Genomic DNA, 23,919 nt, shown 5'->3' with positions numbered 1-23,919 from the left:
TTAGCTAAAGTGGTGCATCAGGTTAAGAACAGTTTCAGGTTAAGTACGGACCTCTGGAACGAATTAAGTACGTAACCCGAGGTACCACTGTACATGCTAAAACCCAGCTCAGGCACGGAGGGATGATTGTTGTAGGGCCAGTGAGAAATAAGACAGGATGGTATCTGCATTCTTGGGAGGAATGCTAGATTTTCAGAGTGGGGGTGGGGACGACCCAAAGCAGCTCAGTGATGACAAAGTGGCTGCAAAATCCAGTGTGTCTGGAGCAGTGGGTGAAGCATAGGAGATTGGAATAGAGTGCCCTATAAGATGGTATGGCTTGTGGCCTGGAACACAGAATTCAAGCGCTCTGTGCTGCACCATTTTGTCGCAGGTCTTCTTGCTTTTCCAGCAGGGAGATGATTTATGCAAAAGGGGATGGGGAAGCATGTACAGTCATACCTCGGGTTAAATACGCTTTGAGTTGAGTGCGTTCGAGTTGCGTTCCTCGGCAACCCGGAAGTAACGGAGCGCGTTACTTCCGGGTTTCACTGCTTGCGCATGCACAGACGCTCAAAATGACGTCATGCGCAGAAGTGGCGAAAAGCGACGTGTGCATGCACAGACGTGCCGCTGCTAGTTACGTTTACCTCTACATGCGAACGGGGCTCCAGAACGGATCCCGTTCGTATCTAGAGGTACCACTGTAGTCTTCTTCTGACGAACGTATGAATTCATCTCTTGATGCAGGAATGTGTTTGGGAGCTAATTAGCACATGCAACAAAATAGAAACTGATTTACACAGATCTTTGTGTGCAGTTGGTACACATTCTCCCCCACCCTCAAATACAGAAATTACTTCGACATTTCATGTATTAAATGCTTTTTTGAAATTGTATTTATTAAATATTTCCTCGGATTACAGTGAGATCTTTTTTGAAATGAGTACAGTCGTACCTCGGAAGTCAAACGGAATCCGTTCCGGAAGTCCGTTCGACTTCCAAAACGTTTGGAAACCAAGGTGCGGCTTCCGATTGGCTGCAGGAAACTCCTGCAGCCAATCAGAAGCCATGGAAGCCACGTTGGACATTCGGGTTCCAAAGAACGTTTGCAAACTGGAACACTCACTTCTGGGTTTGCGGCGTTCGGGAGCCAAAACATGAGCCACAACGTGTTCGGCTTCTGAGGTGTGACTGTACTTGCTTATAGGGCTTTCAGCTGTTTCCAGGCTGGGTTTCCTCCCCCCGTCCTCTTTCTTGCTGGTACCTCCCCAAATTGCTGCCCCAAACTGAGCCCTTTAGAATGTGGTTTTTGTGGCTGCAGCTGGAGAATAGAACCAGTGAAAATTGGGGTCTCACCTTGAGCCTAGGGCTCTTTTGGACTCAAATCAGAGTTTGTAGCCATCCAAGAACTTCTATATAAATCCTGCCTTTGGGGGAAGAATCGTTCTAGGTGGTACTTTGGGTTGCTGCAATAGTGTTGGAAATTTCCATGTACCATCTTTGCTTTGAATAAAGACAGGCATATCGAAAAGCAGGCAAGAAAAGAAAATAATAACTTGTGCACACACAAACATAGCCTGTAGAGCATCTAAACCTCAGTGGTTTCAGTGGGGCAGATTAAAGCACATGTTTAACTTGAAATGTGTGGGGCAATGTGCTTATATTTAAATGGCTGGTGCTTGAATTTTCTTGTACAAAAGTCACCTTACACTGGTGGCAAAGGAAATAAAACTGCATGCAGTATCCAAATTCAGGATTTCAGCACAACCTTTTATTAAATATGAAATAACTTTCTAATTATGTTGATACTCTCGGAGATAATGGAAACTTTTTTATATCAAGCCTTCTCATAACTCCAGGGTACACTTCTTTAAAAAATAATATAGGAACAATCTCTGCATGTGTACATGATTGCTTGTACTTTAGTTAGGACCTCTCTGGGTTGCATAAATGTCAGTACAACAACCATGCTGTTCAAAGTGCAGATTTGTTCTTGCTTCAGACAGGTAGCGTAGTTACAGAGTGAAAGTAAGTGTTTGTTTTCTTGCAAAATGATACTGTTTGCCCTATATGGATTCCTCAAATAATGCAGTGAGTTCATGCTCTTTTTTTTCCAGCCCTAAACTGACTTTAATAGGAGAGGAGTATTAGTAGTAGAACACTAATGATGGCTTGCAGAAGGCCCCATGTTAAATCCCTGCCATAGCCACTTCAAAAGCGTTTTGAGCAGCAGTTCCTTCTCTGTTTGAGAACTTAGGGGAGGCGTGGGAAACCTTTGGCCCTCCAAAAGCTGCTGAACTACAACTTCCATCAGCCTCCGTAAGTGTGGTCAATTGCCAGGGTTTATGGGAGTTGTGGTTCAGCAAGATATGGACAGACAGAGGTTCCCCATGGCTGTCTTAGGGAAGATAATACTAGTTAAGAATAGGTAATTCTAGGCTAGATGAACCAACTGGGTTTAAGGCAGCTTCCTGTGTTCATCTGGATGTGACTATTTTACTCCCCCCCCCCCATTATTGCTACATTTAATTTTGTAATATTTTGTTCAGGGTTACCACCTCTCAGTCTTGGATCCCAACATCCATAAGTGTAAGACTTTTTCTTCTCTTTACGCTGTTAGACCTTCCCGATGGTATATGGACAGCTTCTACTCTCTGCATTTTCATCATTCAAACTGATGAGGAATCATGTTTCCCCCTAGATCTTTGCGTATTCTCTTTCCTCACCCACAAAGAATTCATGTAGCATCCATCTGCTTCACCAAGTTTTAAATGAAACCCAGTTCAATATTCCTGATGAGTATTTTGTATTGCTCTTGTCAAACATCAATGGTTCTTTTATAATTAAAGTTTAAAATCTCTTTGGCCAACTGGGAAGAACATAGACAGCATCCCTTTTTAGTAACTGAAAAGCTGCTGCTCTTAATAATCTGACTTTTTGAAGCTCAGTGGAGCCACTTTTTATTCACCCTTCAGGCGGCATGAAAATGTTCTCCAAGATGCAAAGAGAATGCCTCTGACCTCCAGGTAGCTTGGGATGAAACAGAACAGGGTGTTTTTAGTACTTTGCAGCAATATTTTCCCTTACAGATTGTAATTAAACAATATATCGCTGTGGTTTCGATTTGGTAGCCTTGCATTTTTCACGCAATAGCACTTACGACTAACACAGACACTAAATTGGCATATAAAAATGGTTCTATTTAAGACGCATTAAGGTTGCCTAGATGTACCTATCTCGAAAGCTCGCCTCTTCTTTTACAACTTGTTTGGGTTGACGACTCGGCCCATGAAAAGCAAGCAGTTGGTGCGGTGCTCATAGATGAGAAAGATAAAAGGGCGGTCAATAATGAAGCGAATTTGAGCTGAAAGGGGCATGAAGGCTACTGTGGTCACAGATGCAGCCTCCGTGCCTTCTTCATTCACTGTAATCGTCCCCTGGTGATTGAACTGTAAAAAAAGAAGGGGGAAATTATGGAGCACAAGCATGCAGAAGAAGACCAAACACCATGTCTTGGATACCTCAATTGTACAAAGGCCTGGCCAAGCCACAACCATCTCTATAACCTTTAGCTCAGTCATTGCTATGGCTTCCATGTCTTCTGCTTTGGGGATGTTATTGAGTTGTCCCCTTTTTCAGCCAACACCTGCAGGGTTCTAAAAACTTAGCAGGCGGTAAGCTTGGCCTGCTGCAAAACAGTGGGTCATAATCCAAGCAGTCTTTGGCACCATCATGGTTAGAAACTGATGAATTGGAATGATTGCAGATGGTTCGGGAGCCAGGGCTCCTGAGATGGTCGTCTACAGTCAGATAACCAAGAGCCCAACAAGTTGCCTTAAACAAGGTCTGATTTGGACTTATGCCTTTAATAGAATGGAGAATTCTGATCCTCCAGATTTTGGACTCCTATCAGCCCTGGCCATCCTGGCCGATGGTCAAGGATGCTGGGAGTGATAGTTGAACAGCACCTGGAGGGCTACAGCTTTGTTAGATCAGATTTCTTGCCTGTTATCCAATATGCTCTGCTGACAGGTCTTTCCAGGATCTCTTTTCCATCACCTGTTTGCTAGGCTCACCTGCTTCCTAAAGGTCAAGGCATGAGTTGCCATTCAGGTACTTTCCTGCCTTCTGCCTCACCTTATTGGTACCACATTTTTGATGAAGGGGTGCTCTGGAATCTTGTTGGGTGGGTAAAATTGGATTTCCTTTGTGTTAGGGAGACTCTGGACTGCTGGGTGCCAAAGATGTGAATATGAGGGGAAGCACCCAGCCGAAATCTGAGTCTCTCTTCTGCCGGGTACTTAAGGGGCAGCTATTCATGTATCTGCCCACTGACATACAAAGTCAGGGTTGTCTGGATGTCTCATGTTTTGGAAGGTTTGTTTGTTTGTTGGCTATGCACTTGGACAATGACCCAGGGAACAATGACTCAGGGAACACCTGCAACAAAATTGGTCATTAATACTTTATCTACTCTGTGTTGTATCCAGCTAGCCTTTGCTCTGATGAATGGGCCCAAGTTAGCCATGCCCATTCATTTCAATAGGTCTACCCTGAGCGTGACTAATGCTGTATACAACCACAAATATTTTGGAAAGCTGTTTGCTCTCTTTACATTTGAACGCCTCTTAAGATGCCCTAACCACATTTTGCATGATGGTTTCTGAAATGAAGGAGCAGGTTTTCATCCATGTTTGGGTGTAGTTGAATGCCATTTTGAATCAAGATGGCAGACTGAACCTTTTAGAACTGCACTTTTTCTGGTTTCTTGAGAATTAATAATAGTAATAATAATAAAATTTTATTTATATCCCGCCATCCCCAGCCGAAGCCGGGCTCAGAGCGGCTAACAACAGTAAAATGATACAACATTCTAAAATCATTTCATTATAAAATCAGTTCAAATCAGATTAATGGCAACCATTGGGCTAGAGTTCTGTGAGGATTACCAAAGGAGGGGGTCAGGCTGTGCCCTGGCCAAAGGCCTGGTGGAACAGCTCTGTCTTACAGGCCCTGCGGAAAGATGTCAAGTCCCACAGGGCCCTAGTCTCTTGTGACAGAGCGTTCCACCAGGTTGGAGCCACAACCAAAAAAGCCCTGGCTCTGGTTGAGGCCAGCCTAACCTCTCTGAGGCCCGGGACCTCCAAGATGTTTTTGTTTGAAGCCCGTAAGGTCCTCCATGGGGCATACCAGGAAAGGCAGTCCCGTAGGCAACACTGGGCCCAAGTTTGCATAAAAGGGAAGATGCAGGTGAGAGAAGCCAAACTATAACTTTTTCTCTGGGCTCACTCTGAAGCAATAGAGCAAAGAGAGGTGCTGACGGGGAGGATGGTTTTGCTCCAATGTGCTTTATTTTGTCTGTTATGCAATGCTGTCCTTGAGAGGATGATCAGGTTGTGCCAAAGCTAGTTACCTTCTCAATGTTGATTCTCTCTTCCGATATCCCAGAATAGTTGCCATTTTGGGAGAACAGCTCATTTACTCCCAGTTTTTTCAGATACTCAATCAAGTCATAGCTCTTCTCCAGCTTAAATTTAGGTAGCATTATTTCTCTTGTTCTAGGGAGAACAAAACAGCGTCACAGGCTTTAATTGACTCAAGTCAAGGGTGCAGAACAGTTCTTAATCCATGTTGCACTGTGTTGGAGCCTCTTGTCATACAGAGTTTAAATTATACTGTAGCACGCCTGCCTTGCACAGTGTGACTAGTTCTTTGGTATACATTAGTCTCCTCTTTTAGTAACATCCCCTTTGGAGCTGTAGCATTGAGTCTGTTGGCTAGATGGACCCCATTTGAGATCATATTCCACTTGAGTTTAGTTGTGCTATGTCAGGCTTCCTCAACCTCAGCCCTCCAGATGTTTTGAGACTACAATTCCCATCATCCCTGACCACTGGTTCTTCTAGATAGGGATCATGGTAGTTGTAGGCCAAAAACATCTGGAGGGCAGAGGTTGACGAAGCCTGTGCTAAGTTATTCAGCTAAGCTAGATCTACTTGTTGTATCCAGTGTTCAACTTACTCAGAGTAGACCCACTGAAATTAAAATACCTAGTTAGCCATGTCCATTATTTTCAATGGGCCTACTCTGCATAAGATGAACATTGGATACAACCCAGTTACAGCAGTTTGGCTACGACAGCGTTGGACGGTTTGATTCAGTGATGTGCATCAAATATCACATAGGCTATTCATATCATGCAGCGAAAGGTCATTAGGAAAGAAACAAAACCCTGAGTAAAGGAAGTACCTGTTAGTCATGCTCTCCTGCCACTTCTCTACCAGCTGAGGAGTCAGTTGCTTCTCTAGTGTCCTCATGCTCGACGGCTTATAGGGCAGTACAATCAACATGCTGATGTTGCCCACGTACGGCAACTGGAGCACCCCGCAATCTAGCTCGTGGTCTACAGTGGCCAGGAAATTGGCCTTCGTCTGCATCATGGAAACTTTCACAGTCTCTTTCTCATTCAAGCGGAATGTGTGTTTGCGTGTCATTTCCACAGGAAACTTATTTTCCCAGGTTCCTGTCAACACAGAAGAAAACTTAATACATAAAATGTAGCTTGGGAAGGAAAAGAGTTACGATTTGGCATAGTTTCAGGTATTTCTGAATATAAAAATATAAGCCAAAAGCAGTATTTCATACAGCTTTGACACTTCCAAGGAAGGCGGCTATGCATTTTGAGAGGTGGCACACTTTTTCTAATTAACATGTTTAATGGAGACTTCAACACATGGAGGACAATTGAAGCAGGGATTATTATGTCCCGCCCGCAGGCTCAGAGACAGTACAAGTTTCTGGAGAGCGACAACTGGTAAGCCATAGTTTGTTTTACTGTGATGTGTGAACAAGACCTAAATGCCCATCCTGTCCAGCGTTCTGATCACCACTGTGACCAAATACCTCTAGGAATCCCACAAGCAAGACCTGAAGGCCTCGTTCACACATCACAGTGAGCCCAAACTATGGTTAACCAGGACTGCACTGCTTCATCCCTGGTCCTTCAGCACAGCATGGCATGATAGGCTTGGCTTAGAACGTTGTCCAAACCCTGAATTGTACCTAAGGTCTCTCTACTCCTTAACCATGATCTGTAGCTAAGGATTGATCTTAACCACAATCTAGGTTTAGATGACACACTGAGTCAAACTGACTCTTGACAAAAGGGGTGTGGACTCCTTACTGGGAGCAGGCATGTTTTTGTCTATTTGGCTCACAAGATCTGGTCCAGCAGGGCTTTTAAGATATCGTTCTGACAAATTGATATGTTTATTAGCTCCTCCTTTTTTAAAAGAACAGCCAGCTCCTTTGCTTTAAGCACTTGGTATCAAATGTATTGGGACATGGGTGGCGCTGTGGGTTAAACCACAGAGCCTAGGACTTGCCAATCAGAAGGTCAGCGGTTTGAATCCCCATAACGGGGTGAGCTCCCGTTGCTCAGTCCCTGCTCTTGCCAACCTAGCAGTTTGAAAGCACGTCAAAGTGCAAGTAGATAAATAGGTACTGCTCTGGCGGGAAGGTAAACGTTTGCGTGCGCTGCTCTGGTTCACCAGAAGCGGCTTAGTCATGCTGGCCACATGACCCGGAAGCGGTACGCCGGCTCCCTCGGCCAATAAAGCGAGATGAGCGCCACAACCCCAGAGTCGGCCACGACTGGACCTAATGGTCAGGGGTCCCTTTACCTTTTATCAAATGTATTCTGGAGGATACCACTCATAGTTGCTCATGATCCATGAATGCAGCTGAATGAATAAATAGCACACACTGCTGGCTATATCAAAGGTGGAGTCACAAGTAGCTAATTTCCAGAGAGGGTAACTGTGTTAGTTTGCTGCAGCAAAAGCAGCTAAGTATATTTTGGCACCTTGAAGAAGAAGAAAACTATTATGGCATAAGCTTTTGTGGACTAGAGTAGTCGGCTTCATCCGATATATGAAGTGTAATCCTCAGTATATATGCATGTGGGGACAATTGGGGGGGATGCTAAAAGTTGGAATTAAATGGAAATGAAATACAAAAAGTAAAGTATGTGGCAGTTCATTTAGCGCTTGGAATGTGTGCCAGAATCAGAGCAGTGAAACAGCAGCTGTATTTGGTCTTTTTAACCTTATGTAACCTTTGATTGTTTATGTCCTTGATATGTTTTAAGAGATGATTTTTGTAAAGCTGGCTGAAATGCTGTGTTTAATATCGACAGTTGCCTGTTTTTTAAAAAGAAGAGGATTGCAGTTTGTAAAACCAAGGCTGATCACTTGCCTAGTCGCTCTTTTTTATGTACCGTATTTTTCGCTCTATAAGACGCACTTTTTCCCACCTAAAAAGTAAGGTGTGTGCATCTTATGGAACAAATGCAGGCTGCGCAGCTATCCCAGAAGCCAGAACAGCAAGAGGGATCGCTGCGCAGTGCTCCCTCTTGCTGTTTTAGCTTCTGGGATTCAGAATATTTTTTTCTTTTTTTCCTCCTCCAAAACTAGGTGCGTCTTATGGTCTGGTGCGTCTTATAGAGTGAAAAATACAGTAGTTGCTAGGATTCTGTTTGGTAATCTCTTAGTTTATGCATTTGTACTTGGGTGAAATCGCCATCGCTTCATTTTGTTTCTTTACCTTTAAAGTACAAGCAGTTGAGGACCATCATGATGGTGGTTGGGGGTACATTCACCAGAGCTTCCTTTATCAATCCTTTGGTGAGCTTCAGAATACGTTGGTTAGCTTTCGAGATGAAAGTTGGATCTGAGAAGTCGGCCAATTGAGCCTCAGCAAAATAGTGCCTCTTCATGTTGTTTTTGAAATCACTGAGGACAGGGAATTGTTTCTGGATATAAAGGTCATTGACTGACCTGAGCGTGTAGCCAAAATTCCTCCTGAAGAGCCGGTGAGTGAGTTTCTGGAAAAGGTTGTGAATGGTTGTAATGTCATATTTGGAGCTGGCATTGACAAACTCGGTGAAGCCAAGGGAATCCAACACTTCCTCCTGCGTCTGACCTTTCAGTCCCAATGAAATCATAGCCATGGCTGTGGAAATTCCAACTGGAGCCAAAAGGATGTTCTCTGAGGAGTTGGCTTTGTCCTTCAGACTCCGGTAAAGGTTGAAGGCAAAGTTTGCGTTGAGGATATTGAGGCGCTGGATTCTGGTTTTCCCTTGGAAAAGTTTAAGAATATTCCCTTGCTTGAACTCAGAGGTGATATCTGGATCAATTATGTCAACATCGTCGTACTCTTCCTCTAACAAAGCTTCAAGGTCAAGATAGTCTTCCTCTTCCTCACCTTCAGTGCTCAAGTCGTTGGTCACTGTATTCTCCTGGTGAAACTTGGGCGAGAGATTGGCCATGCTAAGAGTCCCATTGTTGTGGAGCCCACGAGGACTGAGAGACTGAACGCCGAGTTGTTCAAAATGCTCTTGCAAACCTTTGATTCCACACAATGCAAGTGTTACTGTGAGGGAGAGGAAAGCTGAACGCAGCAGCAGCTTCATCTTCACAACCGAGACACTGGAAGGTTCAAAACATCACAGTTAGACACTCTGGAACTAGAAAGCTTTTAGGAAGCTTGCTTGGGAATCGGTTTCCCTTTGCGGAGGCTGTGATTGCACAGTGGGAGGAACCTAGGAACCTAGAAAGGTGGCTTATGCCAGACCACACTGTTTGTCCACCAAGCCCAGTCTTAGGGATGAGGGAAGAAAATTCTATTCAGTTTGTATTTAAAGGCAAACCCAGCAAATCCTCACTTTTCAAAGCAATGTGCAAACCAAAAAACAGTCATCCTCCAAAATTCGCACTCCTTTATATTTTGCACTGCAATTCTCCAGCCAAGTAATGAGTTCACAATTGCATATACTAGGGTAAAGTGTGAAAATTGTATACAAAGATGCATTCTGTCAGCGGAAATTGCTTGCAAAAAATTTGTGTGTGAGCCAAAACTGCACACAAAAACGTGTTTGTTAGGAGAAGATTGCACTAAAATGCTGATGAAATTTCATTAGGAAAGCAAACTCATGAATTGGTGTGAAAATGTGGAGGACTGAATTTAATTTCGTAAAAATGAGGAACTTGGAGGACAGAAGTTGACATGTTTATCCATCCGTAAGCCCAGTTTTGTGTGTCCTCCTCCGACCTGCAGTAGTTCTTTGGCAGATGTATTTCTTAACATGAGATTGATGGGATATGCCGGGGTCAGGAGCCTAGATTTTGATGGGGGTGGGTGGGGGAGATTCTGCCAGTGTAGCTAACCCTGCTGTTTCAGTGAGAGCTCAGGGAACAATGGGTGCCAGTCGGGCCGAATTGTATATATTGAACTAATGAGCCAATGACTTGACTGCAGGCATCCAGTTGATTTGAAATAGAGCTAAGATATCAACATGAAGCCCTTCAGCACCTTGTAATTACAGGCATATTTTACTGAAATGGGGTGATGCACAGATGCATCTGCATATTAGCTTTCATTTTTATTTTTTTAAAAAAACAGACCAGAAATTCAGCATTCACATCTTCAAGGCTCAGTAAGGGCTAATTACTTTGCAACTGCTGAATGAGCAAAAACAAATAATGGATGCTTTTTATAAATTGGAAATGGGGTTTGTTTCCCAGAATATAACACTGTGCACACAGTTAAGCAAACAGCTGATTCAACGCCCAGGAAAACATGAACAGGCACCAATCTCATCGGACGGGAGGGAGACCTGAGCCGGTGGGGGCAGGTGGGGACAATGAAAGGGAACGTCAAACACCTAGTGAGGCCGTGGATTAAAAGTCACTAGTGCAAACTGTAATTCATCTTAAAAAAAAAATACTGCAGAAATCTCTTAACTTTTCCAAAAGGTGAACCTTCCAAGACACAGGCTCTAATCAGTAGAAAGGTTGCAAAGATGCTTCTATCAGAAGTGACCCATATCTGTCGCCTTGGGTCAAAGTTCCCATAAAGGACTGGCAGGTGGTCCATTTCAGTTAGTATCTTAGGAGAGTGCACAGTACCCATAATCCCTTGTGTGCATCTGACTTGAGGCAGGAACGTACATTGGCCATTCACAACACACACAAAAACCAGGTGGAAGAAGGCCACACCTTCCCAAGCAACTATGCATCGAGAACTGGAGTTCTGTAACAGAACCTACAGAGTGCAGTTGTAAAGTTTTCCATTTAACGTGTGATAGGAATTTTATGGTTTTAGATATATAGTAATGTTCATAACTGCACATACATAGATCAGTACAGGAAGGCAAACCTGGAACCATTTTGATTCCTAAACTGACCAAATCCTGTCTCTGCAAGGTTAAAAATGGAAAAGCCTCCCCATTGTCTCTTCCTTTAATCTGTGTTTGAATAAGGTGTGAGCCTGTGACCTGGCCCAGGAAATAAGTATTTTAGCATTACAAAAGAATGGCCAGGCTCCCCAGAAAATCCAATCAAGGAACCTGCCAGACAGGAGATAAACAAGGAGAAGAGAAAAACAACATTTAAATTTCTGTGATGTAGGTGGGATGTATCTGAGGGGTGGTCTTAGGTCACACCCCTTCTGTGATGTATGCATAATGTTTCTGGGGGTGGTCCTGATCTAGAGAAGGGGAATTTCAAAAGTCTTTATAAGGCCTGGCAGGCCATTGTTCTGGGTCCTCTTCCTCTCCTGCGTGTGAGGGGGGTACCCTGTTGCAACAGATCAATAAAGATCAAGCTTACTAGCTGCTTTGCTTCTCAATATTCTCTGGTTGGCCTCTGTTGTTTTCTCCTACCAATAGGGAACCTATGTAAGGACTCTATATGGGCTCTTGGATACCCCATAAGGGAAAAGGGCATATTTTTATTTACAACAGATGGCGACCACGCACGAAGGGACTTTTGGTTACCCGGATTCTGGGAGGAGGAAGGACTGGTTATCCAGCGCGCACCAGGCAGTTTGCCAGGAGGAATAACCAGTCTTCCATCGGTCCCAGGGTCTGGCAATAACTTGGAGTTCAGCGAGGCTAACCAGGGGAAGCAAAGCTTGATCAGGCCGGCCTTAAACAACCAGTCAAGAGATCCCGGGATCACCAGGACAGCGCTTGCGAAGTGAGTATGAGTAGGAAAAATGGGTAGTGGGGTGGGATTCTGCAAACCACAGCAAACCTATACTTCTCAAATCCTTACTTCTTTCCTCACTTTAACTCTTGAAAAAAATTGCCTTCTACTCCTTTCTGTCCCCTCGATCTCAACACCAGCCTTAGCCCTTCGGAGTATGCCCAGGCAAAGGTTGTGTGTGATTTCTTCCACTTAACTCTGTATGCCAACCTATTCCTTCGGAGTTTTGCCCAGAAAGGTTGTGCAATTTCTTCTGCACTGAAAACTATAATTCCCAAAACTATAACTCCCAGGTGTAGCCGCACCTCTGCCATGGCGATCTTTGTTAGAGATGACCTGTGAGCGGAGAAAGCAAGGGCACCTGATTCCTTTCCTTCTTTGTCATTTCTGAGTCTCAATCTGGCATTGCAAGTGTGCAAGCGTTCAGTAGGGACTCTGAGTTAGATTGTAAAAGGCAGGGAGGTTGCTGTGAGTTGTAGAATAGAGATTAAGTGAGGTATCCCCAGGTTTTTCCCCTCGGAGATTTGTCCAGGTATCCCCAGGTTTTTTCCCTCGGATCCCCAGGTTTTTCCCTCGGAGATTTGTCCAGGTATTCCCAGGTTTTTTCCCTTGGATCCCCAAGTTTTCCCATCGGAGATTTGTCCAGGTATCCCCAAGTTTTTTTTGTCCAGGTTTCCCCTTTTCCGGACCCTTCGGAGTTTTGCCCAGGTCCAAAACCCTTTTAATTGAAAATGGGTGCACCTCAGTCAAAAGAAAAATAGTCCCCAGACCCCTGGCGTGAAAGAAGCCCAGTTGGTGCTTACTTCCCGCCTGGACTCTGACAGTCCCCTTCAATTTGTGTTTAAGAAACGTTGTTCCTGTGTTTAAATTGTACTTAGGTAACATCCAGCAGCTGCTTATCTTAAATGTGCCATCTAAAATAAAAATGCAAGCTTGCTCCAAATTCTAAATCTAAGGAAGCCATGTTGAACCTTATCAGTCTTAAAAACAAGACAAAATGGAGAATGAAGTGTGCAAATGTTTGTTATTTGAGAGAGGCTCTAAAAGAGTTTTCCTCCCAAGTGGTAAAATCTTGTATACGTGCTACTTGTGTTCTGAAAAGGGAATTACCCCACCTCCTTCCTCTAGTTTAAGTGAGGAGGGCGATTTAAGTCTAATGGTAAATGTTTTGTTGTAACTTTTGAGTTTGCAAGTACACCTGTGTTCCAGTCTAAGTTAACCTAATGTTTCTGCTGCAAAAGCCTAGTTGAGCCAACTGCTCTCTCAAGCTAAAATGCAGTGTATGTATTTCATTAAGCATATGCCTATGAAAGTATGGTGTTCCTTCTAAGAAAAATATCTGAGTCCAGTTTTAACTTTGATCTGGTTGGACAGAAGAGTTATTGTAAGGCTCCTGATATCAGTCTCTATAAGACGTCCTGGCCTCTTTTCTTAGAAAATGCCCCCCCTTGTTTCATTCTGTCTCTTTCAGGGTTTTTTCCCTTTCTCCTTCTCATTCTGTGCCAGGTAAATTTACTCCCGAGTAAGCTTCCTTTAAAGGAAACTGCAAAGGGGGGGGCATAAATTAGGCTTACTATTCCTCTGCAAGTTCAGGAAAAATTGTTCACTCTTGTATTCCTTTTAAATCAAATCTATGGCTGTTTAAACTTTGCTTTATAAAAGATCCTCTCCCTATCTTAGGAAAAATGTTAACTTCAATCTTCTTTTAAAGATAATTTCTATAGGAATTTTCACTCTTTAGTCTAAGGAAGTAAACACTCACTCAAACTAGCTTCAAGATCTGTATAGAATTGGGTACTTTTATTTTCCTTTTCCTTAGTACATGATAGGCGCATGGTTTGTGATAGGCGCATGGCTTGTGATCTCTTCCCCAGTTGTGTCTGTGTACATAAGTATGTGTGTGTTTCTGGTAGTACAAATCTTGCTATGAACCCTGTATTTTAGGGTTGGACTAGATGACCCCAGGTCCCTTTCAACTTTCCCAATTTGTGGCTGATGAGTTGAAATCCAGCCCAGATTGCTCTTTGTTTTTAAAGGTGAGAGGTGAATGTGTGTGTTTCTGGTAGTACAAATCTTGCTATGAACCCTGTATTTTAGGGTTGGACTAGATGACCCCAGGGTCCCTTTCAACTCTCCCAATTTGTGGCTGTGTGGAAGACCATGTGTCTGCAAGCATTGGAGGGTAATTCTTAAATTCTGGTGTGGTAATGGAGTTGAAATTCAGCCTAGCTTTGCTTTTTAGTTTTAAAGGTGAGAGGTAAAAGCCATGATGTTTTGAAGCACAACTGGTAATATCAAGCATTTGAGTGATTACAGTATTTATCATTTTGTCTACTATTTTTTTTTAATCAAACTTAAAAGTCAATTCAAAGTTTAAGCACATACAAATGAATAATCAAGTACAATTAGCCTTGGACATTCCTGTAAATTAAGGCGCAGAAAATAATATTAATAATTGTTAAAAAATCCTATGAATTCTAACGCTCTGGCCATTTTTACTCATAAATAAGAGAGCGGTTGATTGTTCCGCGAATGGCCAGAGGGATATTAGCCCTTTCCTGTACATAAAGGAAGCTTGGGCTGAATGGTGAATACTTGAATTGCTGAGTTTCTCTTTTTTGTTTTAAAATCTAACCCTATTTTAAAAAACCACTCCTTACCTGGCCATTTTTACTCATAAATAAGAGAGCGGTTGATTGTTCCGCGAATGACCAGATAAAATGACCAATAATGATAGCCCTTTCCTGTACATAAAGGAAGCTTGGGCTGAAATTGCTAGCTTTGGTGAATTCTTAAATTGCTGAGTTTCTCTTTTTTGTTGTTTTAAAATCTAACCCTATTTTTAAAATCTACTCCTTACCTTTCCCTTCCTTATTCTAATTGAGCCAAAAGATGCAACATTTTCAATGGTATAAAAGGTTTGCTGAGACATGAACTCTGCACATGCACAGAGGCTAGATCACCTTACAAGAGAGAGAGAGAGAGAAAGGAGGGGGGGATGAGAAGGTTTGGAGAGCCTGAAACCTATACAAATTTCCTTATGTAAAACTTGGGAGCCATTGAGGGAAATCATCCTTAATGTGTTTTGCTCCAGGAAGACAATAGTTAAGTACTTGACATGCCAAATTCTTTTCACAGGTAAATATCAAAGCACTCCCACTGTGAGTTCCTCTCTTGAGTAGTTTCTCCCCCCCCCCAATGGGATTTAAATTTCATAAGTTTTTTTTTGTGTGTGTGTGTGTGTGTATGTGTATATGCCTATGCATTTTAGGAATAGCATTTCCTGACAGACCTCTCACATGAAATAATTTTCCCTTTTAACAGAGTGTCCCTTCTTTTCTCCCACAGCACAAATGATAATGAAGTGATGCAAACAGTGATTTAAATACTCTATAAAAAGTAAATGCATTTGTTTTTCCTTTTGTCTTTCTTCACTTAAAGCCAAACAGTCACTTTCTTTCTGTTCAGCAAAACAAGTCTGAATCCCTGCTACATTAGTTGATTTCCTTCTATCTCTTTGTGGCTTTGACACTTTAAGTTACAAATAATCTGTTTTCATTTATTTAATCAGTTTCTCCATGATGTCTATGAAGTTAATCGAAGCACAACCAAACATTGTTTGAGCATTTCTTACTAATTCTGTCATTTTGGCTAGTGCAAGGTACCTGCACAACTTTAAAATTGCCATTCATTTTTTTATTGGTATTAACTCATTTCCCAGTATTAACATTACAGCTGATGTTGTCACATCAAGAAACACTCTTTTATTTTCATTTGGGATGTTAGAATGCCAAAACAGATTACTTCAGGTTACTTATTAATTGTGTGTCTTAGCATTTATTTATTTTTGGTTCCTCATAGCTCATTTTGTGTGTTTGTGTTTTACTTTGGGGACATGTTCATCACATGTTGAAAGTCAGTCTCATGAAGTTCTTTTATTGGATAGCACATGGTGAATTTTAAGTTTTCCCCATTGTTTTCCCATTTTTTTTCCAGTCCAGTAGTAATATGTGTGGTTTTGATAATATCTTTGTACTATTTAATAATAGTTATTTTCTGAATCTGATGTCTTTGTGTCAAGTCTGTTTTCATCTAACTGGTAATCTAATTTTTTGCTTTCTTTTGTATTTTTTAACCTTTGTATTTTTTTTCAGTCTAGTAGTAATCTGCGTGGTTTTGATAATATATTTAATAATAGGTCTTTTCTGAATCTGATGTTTTTGTGTCAAGTTTGTTTTCATCTAACTGGTAATCTAATTTTTTGCTTTCCTTTTATTTTTTAACCTTTCTTGTATTTTTACAGTTCTCTTTCTCTACATGTGGAGTAATTTCTTATTTGATAATATGAAAAGAACAACAACAACAAAAATTAAGTGAAGGAAAGCAAACAAACTTAGCAGATAATAACAGTAATTATATGGAAATGTGATAATGAATAAAATGTTTCATCCACTAAGATTGTTATTATTTGCAGCTTCCCATGGAAACTGGAGGACATCCTTTTTGCCTTTTGCCCCTTTCTTGTCTAACTGTGTTTAAGTCTCCCCAAAACCCTGCCCCCTTACAGGATATCACTTCTACAGATGTGCAATGATGAAAAGCAGCAACAACCCCTCAACTCAGTTCTTCACTATCACAAGACCAGAGTTTTCAAAGTGCCCACAGCTATCTCTTTCAAAGGCTATAGACTGACGGGGGGTGGACCTGACAAAGGGGGGAGGAGTTGAATTGCAAGGACATTTTTTCACTTGAACCTTAAGACTGTGCTCCAGGATTCAAAAGATACATACGTAAAAGATCACAATTGTGTCAAGATATGTAACAGATATTTAATTATTATTTTTTGTATTATGTGTTATTATGTAAGAATGTTGAAATGTGTCTGACAGTGTGATTTCCACAAAGGGGGGCAATTTTTTTTTCTGTGTGTAACTGTTTTTATGTTTAATGTCTTATTGCTTACACACCAATGGAGAATTCTCATGCATTTTATACTTTCTAATAGCTCACACTATTGTGTAGTCCAATGTTCAGCTCAATTTATAACCACATTTCATTGTTCCACCTGGCACTATGCCAACCTTCCCTACCCATTTTAAAAAATGTGCTAAAACTTGCTTTACCAAGGAGAAGCTTCTAAGAAACATGAAGGTGGATATGCTTTGGTTTAGCAGGAATGATTTCTTATAGACTTAAATTGACTTATTTGGACAACTGCCCTTGTTAAGAATGGTTTTCTTTTAACAGATTGGTTTGAAGAGTTGAGAACCATGGGGCAAGATAAATTCAAATTGGACTCAGTTTGAATTGGGCAAGTGTATCCAGGCTGCAATTAGCTTTTTGGTCCTTTAAGTGCAAGTGAGCAACTTCTCATGAGCCCAAGACCACAGCCTATAATAAAATCCCATAGCTAAAGGCCAAGGCGAAGACCTCTCCCTCACGAGATGCCCAAAACCTGTGCCAGCTATGGTGAATGCCAGGCGACATGGTTAAATGAAAGCCCTGAGGGGATTCAACAGACAAGATGTGTTGCTGTAGCACTATGTCAGTGTGAGACCACAGAAGAGCTACCTTGACACCTGAGAACACAAAAATGGCGGGGGGGAAGCAAACTGCACTTTTCAGTCATTAGTGGACCTTACCTTCCTGCTAGGTGTAAAGCATAGAACACTATTGAGTAAATGGTCTCTCCCAAAGTGTTAGAATGCCACAAGCAATTTAGTAGCAAAACGCAACATGTGTTATTTTTATATGATATATTCATACAAAGACATCCATTTACAACATACGATGTTATTATTTGTGGGGCAAAAATTTTTAAGAAAAATTCTAGCCCCAGAGGGGGGAAATTGTGATAGGAATTTTATGGTTTTAGATATATAGTAATGTTCATAACTGCACATACATAGATCAGTACAGGAAGGCAAACCTGGAACCATTTTGATTCCTAAACTGACCAAATCCTGTCTCTGCAAGGTTAAAAATGGAAAAGCCTCCCCATTGTCTCTTCCTTTAATCTGTGTTTGAATAAGGTGTGAGCCTGTGACCTGGCCCAGGAAATAAGTATTTTAGCATTACAAAAGAATGGCCAGGCTCCCCAGAAAATCCAATCAAGGAACCTGCCAGACAGGAGATAAACAAGGAGAAGAGAAAAACAACATTTAAATTTCTGTGATGTAGGTGGGATGTATCTGAGGGGTGGTCTTAGGTCACACCCCTTCTGTGATGTATGCATAATGTTTCTGGGGGTGGTCCTGATCTAGAGAAGGGGAATTTCAAAAGTCTTTATAAGGCCTGGCAGGCCATTGTTCTGGGTCCTCTTCCTCTCCTGCGTGTGAGGGGGGTACCCTGTTGCAACAGATCAATAAAGATCAAGCTTACTAGCTGCTTTGCTTCTCAATATTCTCTGGTTGGCCTCTGTTGTTTTCTCCTACCAATAGGGAACCTATGTAAGGACTCTATATGGGCTCTTGGATACCCCATAAGGGAAAAGGGCATATTTTTATTTACAACAAACGCAGGCATAGCTATTTCATCTTAGCAGCCTTGTGCCTGAGATTGCTTGGGAATGCTAAGAAACCCAAACATCAGGGCAGTTTGAAAGGTTAAGTCTGCCATCTGGATTCAAAATGTTGTAGTCCAGGGGTCAGCAAACTTTTTCAACAGGGGGCCGGTCCACTGTCCCTCAGACCTTGTGGGGGGCAGGGCTTTTTTTTGGGGGGGGGAAGAAAAGAACGAATTCCTATGCCCCACAAATAACCCAGAAATGCATTTTAAATAAAAGCACACATTCTACTCATGTAAAAACATGCTGATTCCAGGACTTGTCTGCGGGCCAGATTTAGAAGCTGATTGGGCCTTACTTTGCCAACCCATGTTCTAGCCCCGGCACGTCCAACAAGTAGATCGTGATCTACTGGACGTCTGAGGTAGATCACTGGTAGATCACTGGCTCAACATTTTTGCCCTGCACCCCCCCAAAATGGGGTTTTCCTCCTCCCCCCAAAAAGCTGAAAAACTTTGACCTGAACCCCGTAAAACAGGGCTTTCCTTCCTAGAAAAAGCTCAACAACTTTGGTAGATTGCAGTCTCTTGGGAGTTGGCCACCCCTGTTCTAGCCAAACAGATGAAAAGCTGCCCCTTGGATCTCAGGAGGTGTTGTGCAAAACTTTGTTATATCTTAAGAGATGTCCAAATTCAGAGTGAGCAAACAACTTTCTGTAATACATATATGCTTGTAGCCAGTGGTAGTCCTATTGAAATGAATGGATGTGGTAGACCTATTGAAATGAATGGATGTGGCTAACTTGGGTCCATTGATTTCAGTGGGTCTACTTGAGGAAAGGTTATCTGGATACAACACGAAGTAGATAAAGTATTCAATGACCAATTTTGTTGAAAGTGTTCACTGTGTTTAAATAATGGGATTTGTAATAAGTAAATGTAATGAAGTTAAAATGAATTAGACCTGCCTTGGATGCATATGCCGTATTTGCTCGAATGTAATGCACACCTTTTTTTGGCCAAATCACGTTACGAAAATTAGGGTGCACATTGTATTTGATGGCGTGTTTACATCCAACAGCAAATACCTTTTTGGTTTCAAGGCTTTGAAAATTAAGGTGCACATTAGATTTGATGGAATTCAAGTAAATACGGTATATGGAAAGGTTATATATATATATATATATATATATATATATATATATATATAGATGAGGAATTGGTGTTGGCTCTTAGAAGGAAGGGCGAGAAGTGTAGATACTCCAGAGAAATTTGTATATGTATGCAAAACTCCCTCTTCCTACATGTTTGTACACACATATACACACAGAGAGAAACAAACAATGGTGTTGGGAATTGTAATTGAATGGTACAATCTGCTAGCGGTTTCTTGGGCTGCAAATACCTCTCACCACATTACCTTTTGGGGGGGTGGCATTTCGGGGGGTGTAGGATGTTGTCACTGGGAGGAGAGCTGGTAAGCCTTTGCATTTGTGCAGAACCAGTCGTTATTTTCTCTGGATCTGCATTTGTTGAGGATTTTTCCTCTCCGCTTTAACAATAAATTGAAAGCGGAGCCCAACCTCTAACAACCAGCTATTACATGAATGAATTTCAGAATACTTTTAAGACCCAGAAGAACAAATATTCTGATGTCCTCTCACTGCAGACCCATTCAACCCCTGTACTATAGAAGGGCAACAGCTTTATAGCACAATCCTATGCATGCTTACTCAGAAGTAAGTCCCATTGTGTCCACTGGAGCTTATTTCTCAGTAAGTATGTTTAGCTGTAAGTTTTTGAACGCTTGCTTTATCCTCTGTTGCAGCAGCGTTGCCATTAATAAAGTTGCAGGTATTTTCTGGTCTTTTCAAGCTATGCCTCTTTTGGGGGTTCATGCATTGTTCTGCCTCACTCCTTTAGTCCAGAAATAACTTTTTTAGAGTTAATTAATCTCCAAAAGAGAGAAATACTTCTTACCTCCTCTGTCGCCAAACAGTATGATCTGAAGAGCAACTCAAATAAAGAGGACGAAAATGTTTGACTGTGAACTTTGGTGTATGGGTATGCGCTAAAGTAAATAGGCTGTAAATCAATCACTTCTAAGTTTATCTTGTTAGCTAAAATCCCTCTAGTTCATTTGCCGCCTCTGCTGATTGATCTTCTGATCTTTCAAATGCTCACATTTTATTTTAGTTTTATAAGCAAGGGCAAAAAAACCCCAGATCTTTGCCTTACCATACATTGTGACACATTGTGGGGTCTTTGACAGCTCTTAATGATCTAGCAGGCTAAACCATTGTAGTCCATTGGCTTCTGCTGGAGTTACAGGCCATTTCATTTTCTTTGGCTGTAATGAGTCATTTTCAATGGTTCCATTATGAGGCCCACCAGAGATGATTCATAAGACCAGGAACCAGCATAATGTTCAGCATAGCTTTGGAATGACATTTCCACATTCACGTCGCCCCAGAATGCAGTTTGTCCCAATGACGATGGATCATTTTACATTGATCTCCTTCATGGCAAGTTGAATAAATGAAAATTAGAGGTGACGTGCAATACCGTTTCTTTTCTTATGCAGGGGGAAAGTTGAATCAGGGGAATGCAGTTTTGAGCAAAAAAACCTGCTGGAGGGATTATGATCAACAGTCTCTCCCCACCCCTTTCACTTCCCCTGCTCAAATTTTCAGCCACACAAGGCTTCTTTTGAGTTTTAAAAACACATAGAACAGTTGTGGGATAGAGCCTAAAACTGGTCACTTTGTTGTGATAAAAATGGTTAGGAGAATGTAAGCTTGTTAGCCAAGCTTTTCTAAATTTTGTAGGCGTTTTTGATTGATGCCTAACATAGTTGAGCTGTCTCTGATTGCTCCTTCTAACTTATGAGCTACATTTTTAATACCATAATCACCTTTAACATTTCAGAATTGATAGTGTTCAAACATGGAGGATGCAAGCCCTGGACTCTGAGAGATGTCATGTTGAAATAGTTAACTGTTGCCGGCTTTCTCTGTAGCATCTACAGTGGACGCTTGAGTTGCGAACGTGATCCATGCGGGAGGCACGTTCACAACCCACAGTGTTCGCAACCCACATCGCCATGTCTGTGAACACAGGGGTTGCGCTTCTGCGCATGTACAGAGCGTGATTTAGCGCATGCACAAGCGCCGAAACCCGGAAGTAACCTGTTCCGGTACTTCGGGGTTCAGCACGGTGCGCAGCCCAAAATCGTGCAACCCAAAGTGTCTGTAATCCAAGGTATGATTGTATAGTTAATCTGTTTTGGGAACATAGGAAGCTGCCTTATATTGAGTCAGACCATTGGTGCATCAACTCAGTATCGTATACCTTGATTGGCTGGGCATCTCCAGGATTTCAGGCAGGGCTGTCTCCCAGCCTTATCTTGAGATGCCAGGCAGAAATTGAACATCATCATATTATATTATATTATATTATATTATATTATATTAGTACTATCTGACTGGGTTGCCCCAGCCACTCTGGGTGGAATGGGACCCTCTGCAGGCAAAGCAGATGCTCTACAGCTAAGCTACAGCCCTTCCATAATAACATTGGGTGTGTCTTGCAATGTATGTGCTTACGGCCCTTGAGAGTCTTTGCTATAATTAAGGTACTCTAAAATTGGAAACCTCTCATTTTGTTCTCTCAACAATTCTGCTGGGCAAGGGTGGTCCACCAGATGATGTTGAACTCCATCTCAGCTCAACAGGACCCCTCCCTCCTGATCAGGGATATTGGGAGTTGTAGCCCCCACTACATCTGACGGCTCAGTGGCTCCCCATCTTTTCTGTAGAGTAGCTGCTTCTTGTTGTTAATATTGTTAACATGAGTCATGACAGAGATAGTACTCTTAATCCAGTGGCTCACAATAGTTGATGGACTAATGTTGATTAGTATGTTCTGCATTTTATTAGGTTGATGTTTAGGTGAGAAATCCAAGATCAGAAGTACCAGAATATCTACATGCATATCGTTGCATTTATGTTATTATAACGTATTTTCCCTTCCATTTACTCTGCTAGCTTACAAGACGCTTGCCGCCCATCAAGGAAGCTAAGCCCAGGTTACAGAAGCTCTTCCGCGACTTCTGGCTGTATTCGGTGCTTATGGGATTTGCTGTGGAAGGCTCAGGTACTCCAGAGATTCCTTTTTATTTGGACAACTGTTTCTCAACGGAGAGGCAGGAAAATATGCCAAATAGCTGCCTGTTGCCACATTTAAAAGTTTTCATTTACAAGTGACTTCACTGCTGAAGAATTAGGCTAATTTGTTGTAGCAGCAGCTACAAGAAATATCCCAGCGGTACTGTCCTGTTGTGGTTGTGACAAGAAACCCACAAATGGGGATAGACTGAGCGGTCTAATTCTATACCATTTCAGTTTCACTGGCACTCAGTTTTAAGTCCATTGGGTTCTGTCCTGCTAAGTTCTACCCATTACACCTGAACCGGCAAACTCTCTGTGTTTTTGTTTTTGTTTTTGCCTGCCCTCTAAAACCAAAGTCATAATCCAGCTGTCGCTCATGGTTTGGAGGTCAAATGGTGTGGCTTGTGACAAAAAGGAGGAAATCTGATTGGATGAAGGGAGGAAGGAGCATATGAGCCCAAGGCTCAGTCAATTAACACCAAATTGCGACTGCATGCAAACCAAGCTTTAATCTTTTTGAAAGGGTTTCTGATATCCAAATGTAAAAAGCCTAGTGTGACTCAAACTAATTTTTGTTACTTTTACCTTTGATAAAAGTTCTTCCCCCAATGACAGCATCCTGGTTGATCATGGTTCTGGTCTTAATGCCCAGAGATGATGATGATGGTGGTGATAATGATAATAATTTATACCCTGCCCATCTGGGTGACTCCCAACAGAATATTATTATTATTAATAACAAAAGTGATAAAATATCAAACATTAAAAACTTCCCTAAACAGGGCTGCCTTCATATGTCTTCTAAAAGTCAGATAGTTGTTTATTTCCTTGACATCTGATGGGAGAGCGTTTCACAGGGTGGGCGCCGCTACCGAGAAGGCCAGGCTTAGGCAAACTCGGCCTTCCAGATGTTTTGAGACTACAATACCCATCATCCCTGACCAGTAGTCCTGTTAGCTAGGGATGATGAGAGTTGTAGTCCCTGAAGAAGGCCCTCTGCCTGGTTCCCTGTAACCTCACTTCTTGCAGTGAGGGAACAGCCAGAAGGCCCTCGGCACTGGACTTCAGTGTCCGGGCAGAATGATGGGGGGTGGAGACACTCTTTCAGGTACACAGGGCCAAGGCTGTTTAGGGCTTTAAAGATCAGGACCAATGCTTTGAATTGTGCTCGGAAATGTACTGGGAGCCATTGTAGGTCTTTCAGGACCGGTGTTATG

General features: G+C 42.1%; 2 protein-coding genes across 2 annotated transcripts in view; one reads left to right on the top strand and one right to left on the bottom strand.

The window, feature by feature from the left end:
* Window positions 1-23,919, top strand: part of PI4KA (phosphatidylinositol 4-kinase alpha) — a 106,738-nt gene that overhangs the window by 42,392 nt on the left and 40,427 nt on the right. Inside the window, exon 20 of the mRNA XM_081174620.1 lies at window positions 22,580-22,688. Coding sequence (XP_081030746.1) covers window positions 22,580-22,688 — 109 coding nt within the window. The remainder of the gene's footprint in view (window positions 1-22,579; window positions 22,689-23,919) is intronic.
* SERPIND1 (serpin family D member 1) lies at window positions 1,732-20,563 on the bottom strand. The gene is made up of 5 exons (XM_081174979.1): window positions 20,514-20,563; window positions 8,587-9,470; window positions 6,232-6,505; window positions 5,396-5,540; window positions 1,732-3,431 (listed from the first exon to the last, which is right to left on the bottom strand). The coding sequence occupies exons 2-5, from the start codon at window positions 9,452-9,454 to the stop codon at window positions 3,240-3,242; spliced, it is 1,479 nt and encodes a 492-aa protein (XP_081031105.1). The 5' UTR covers window positions 9,455-9,470; window positions 20,514-20,563; the 3' UTR covers window positions 1,732-3,239.

This window comes from Podarcis bocagei (assembly GCF_964188305.1).
Source record: "Podarcis bocagei genome assembly, chromosome: 16".
Classification (NCBI taxonomy): domain Eukaryota; kingdom Metazoa; phylum Chordata; class Lepidosauria; order Squamata; family Lacertidae; genus Podarcis; species Podarcis bocagei.
This window is presented reverse-complemented; position numbering and strand designations above follow the sequence as displayed.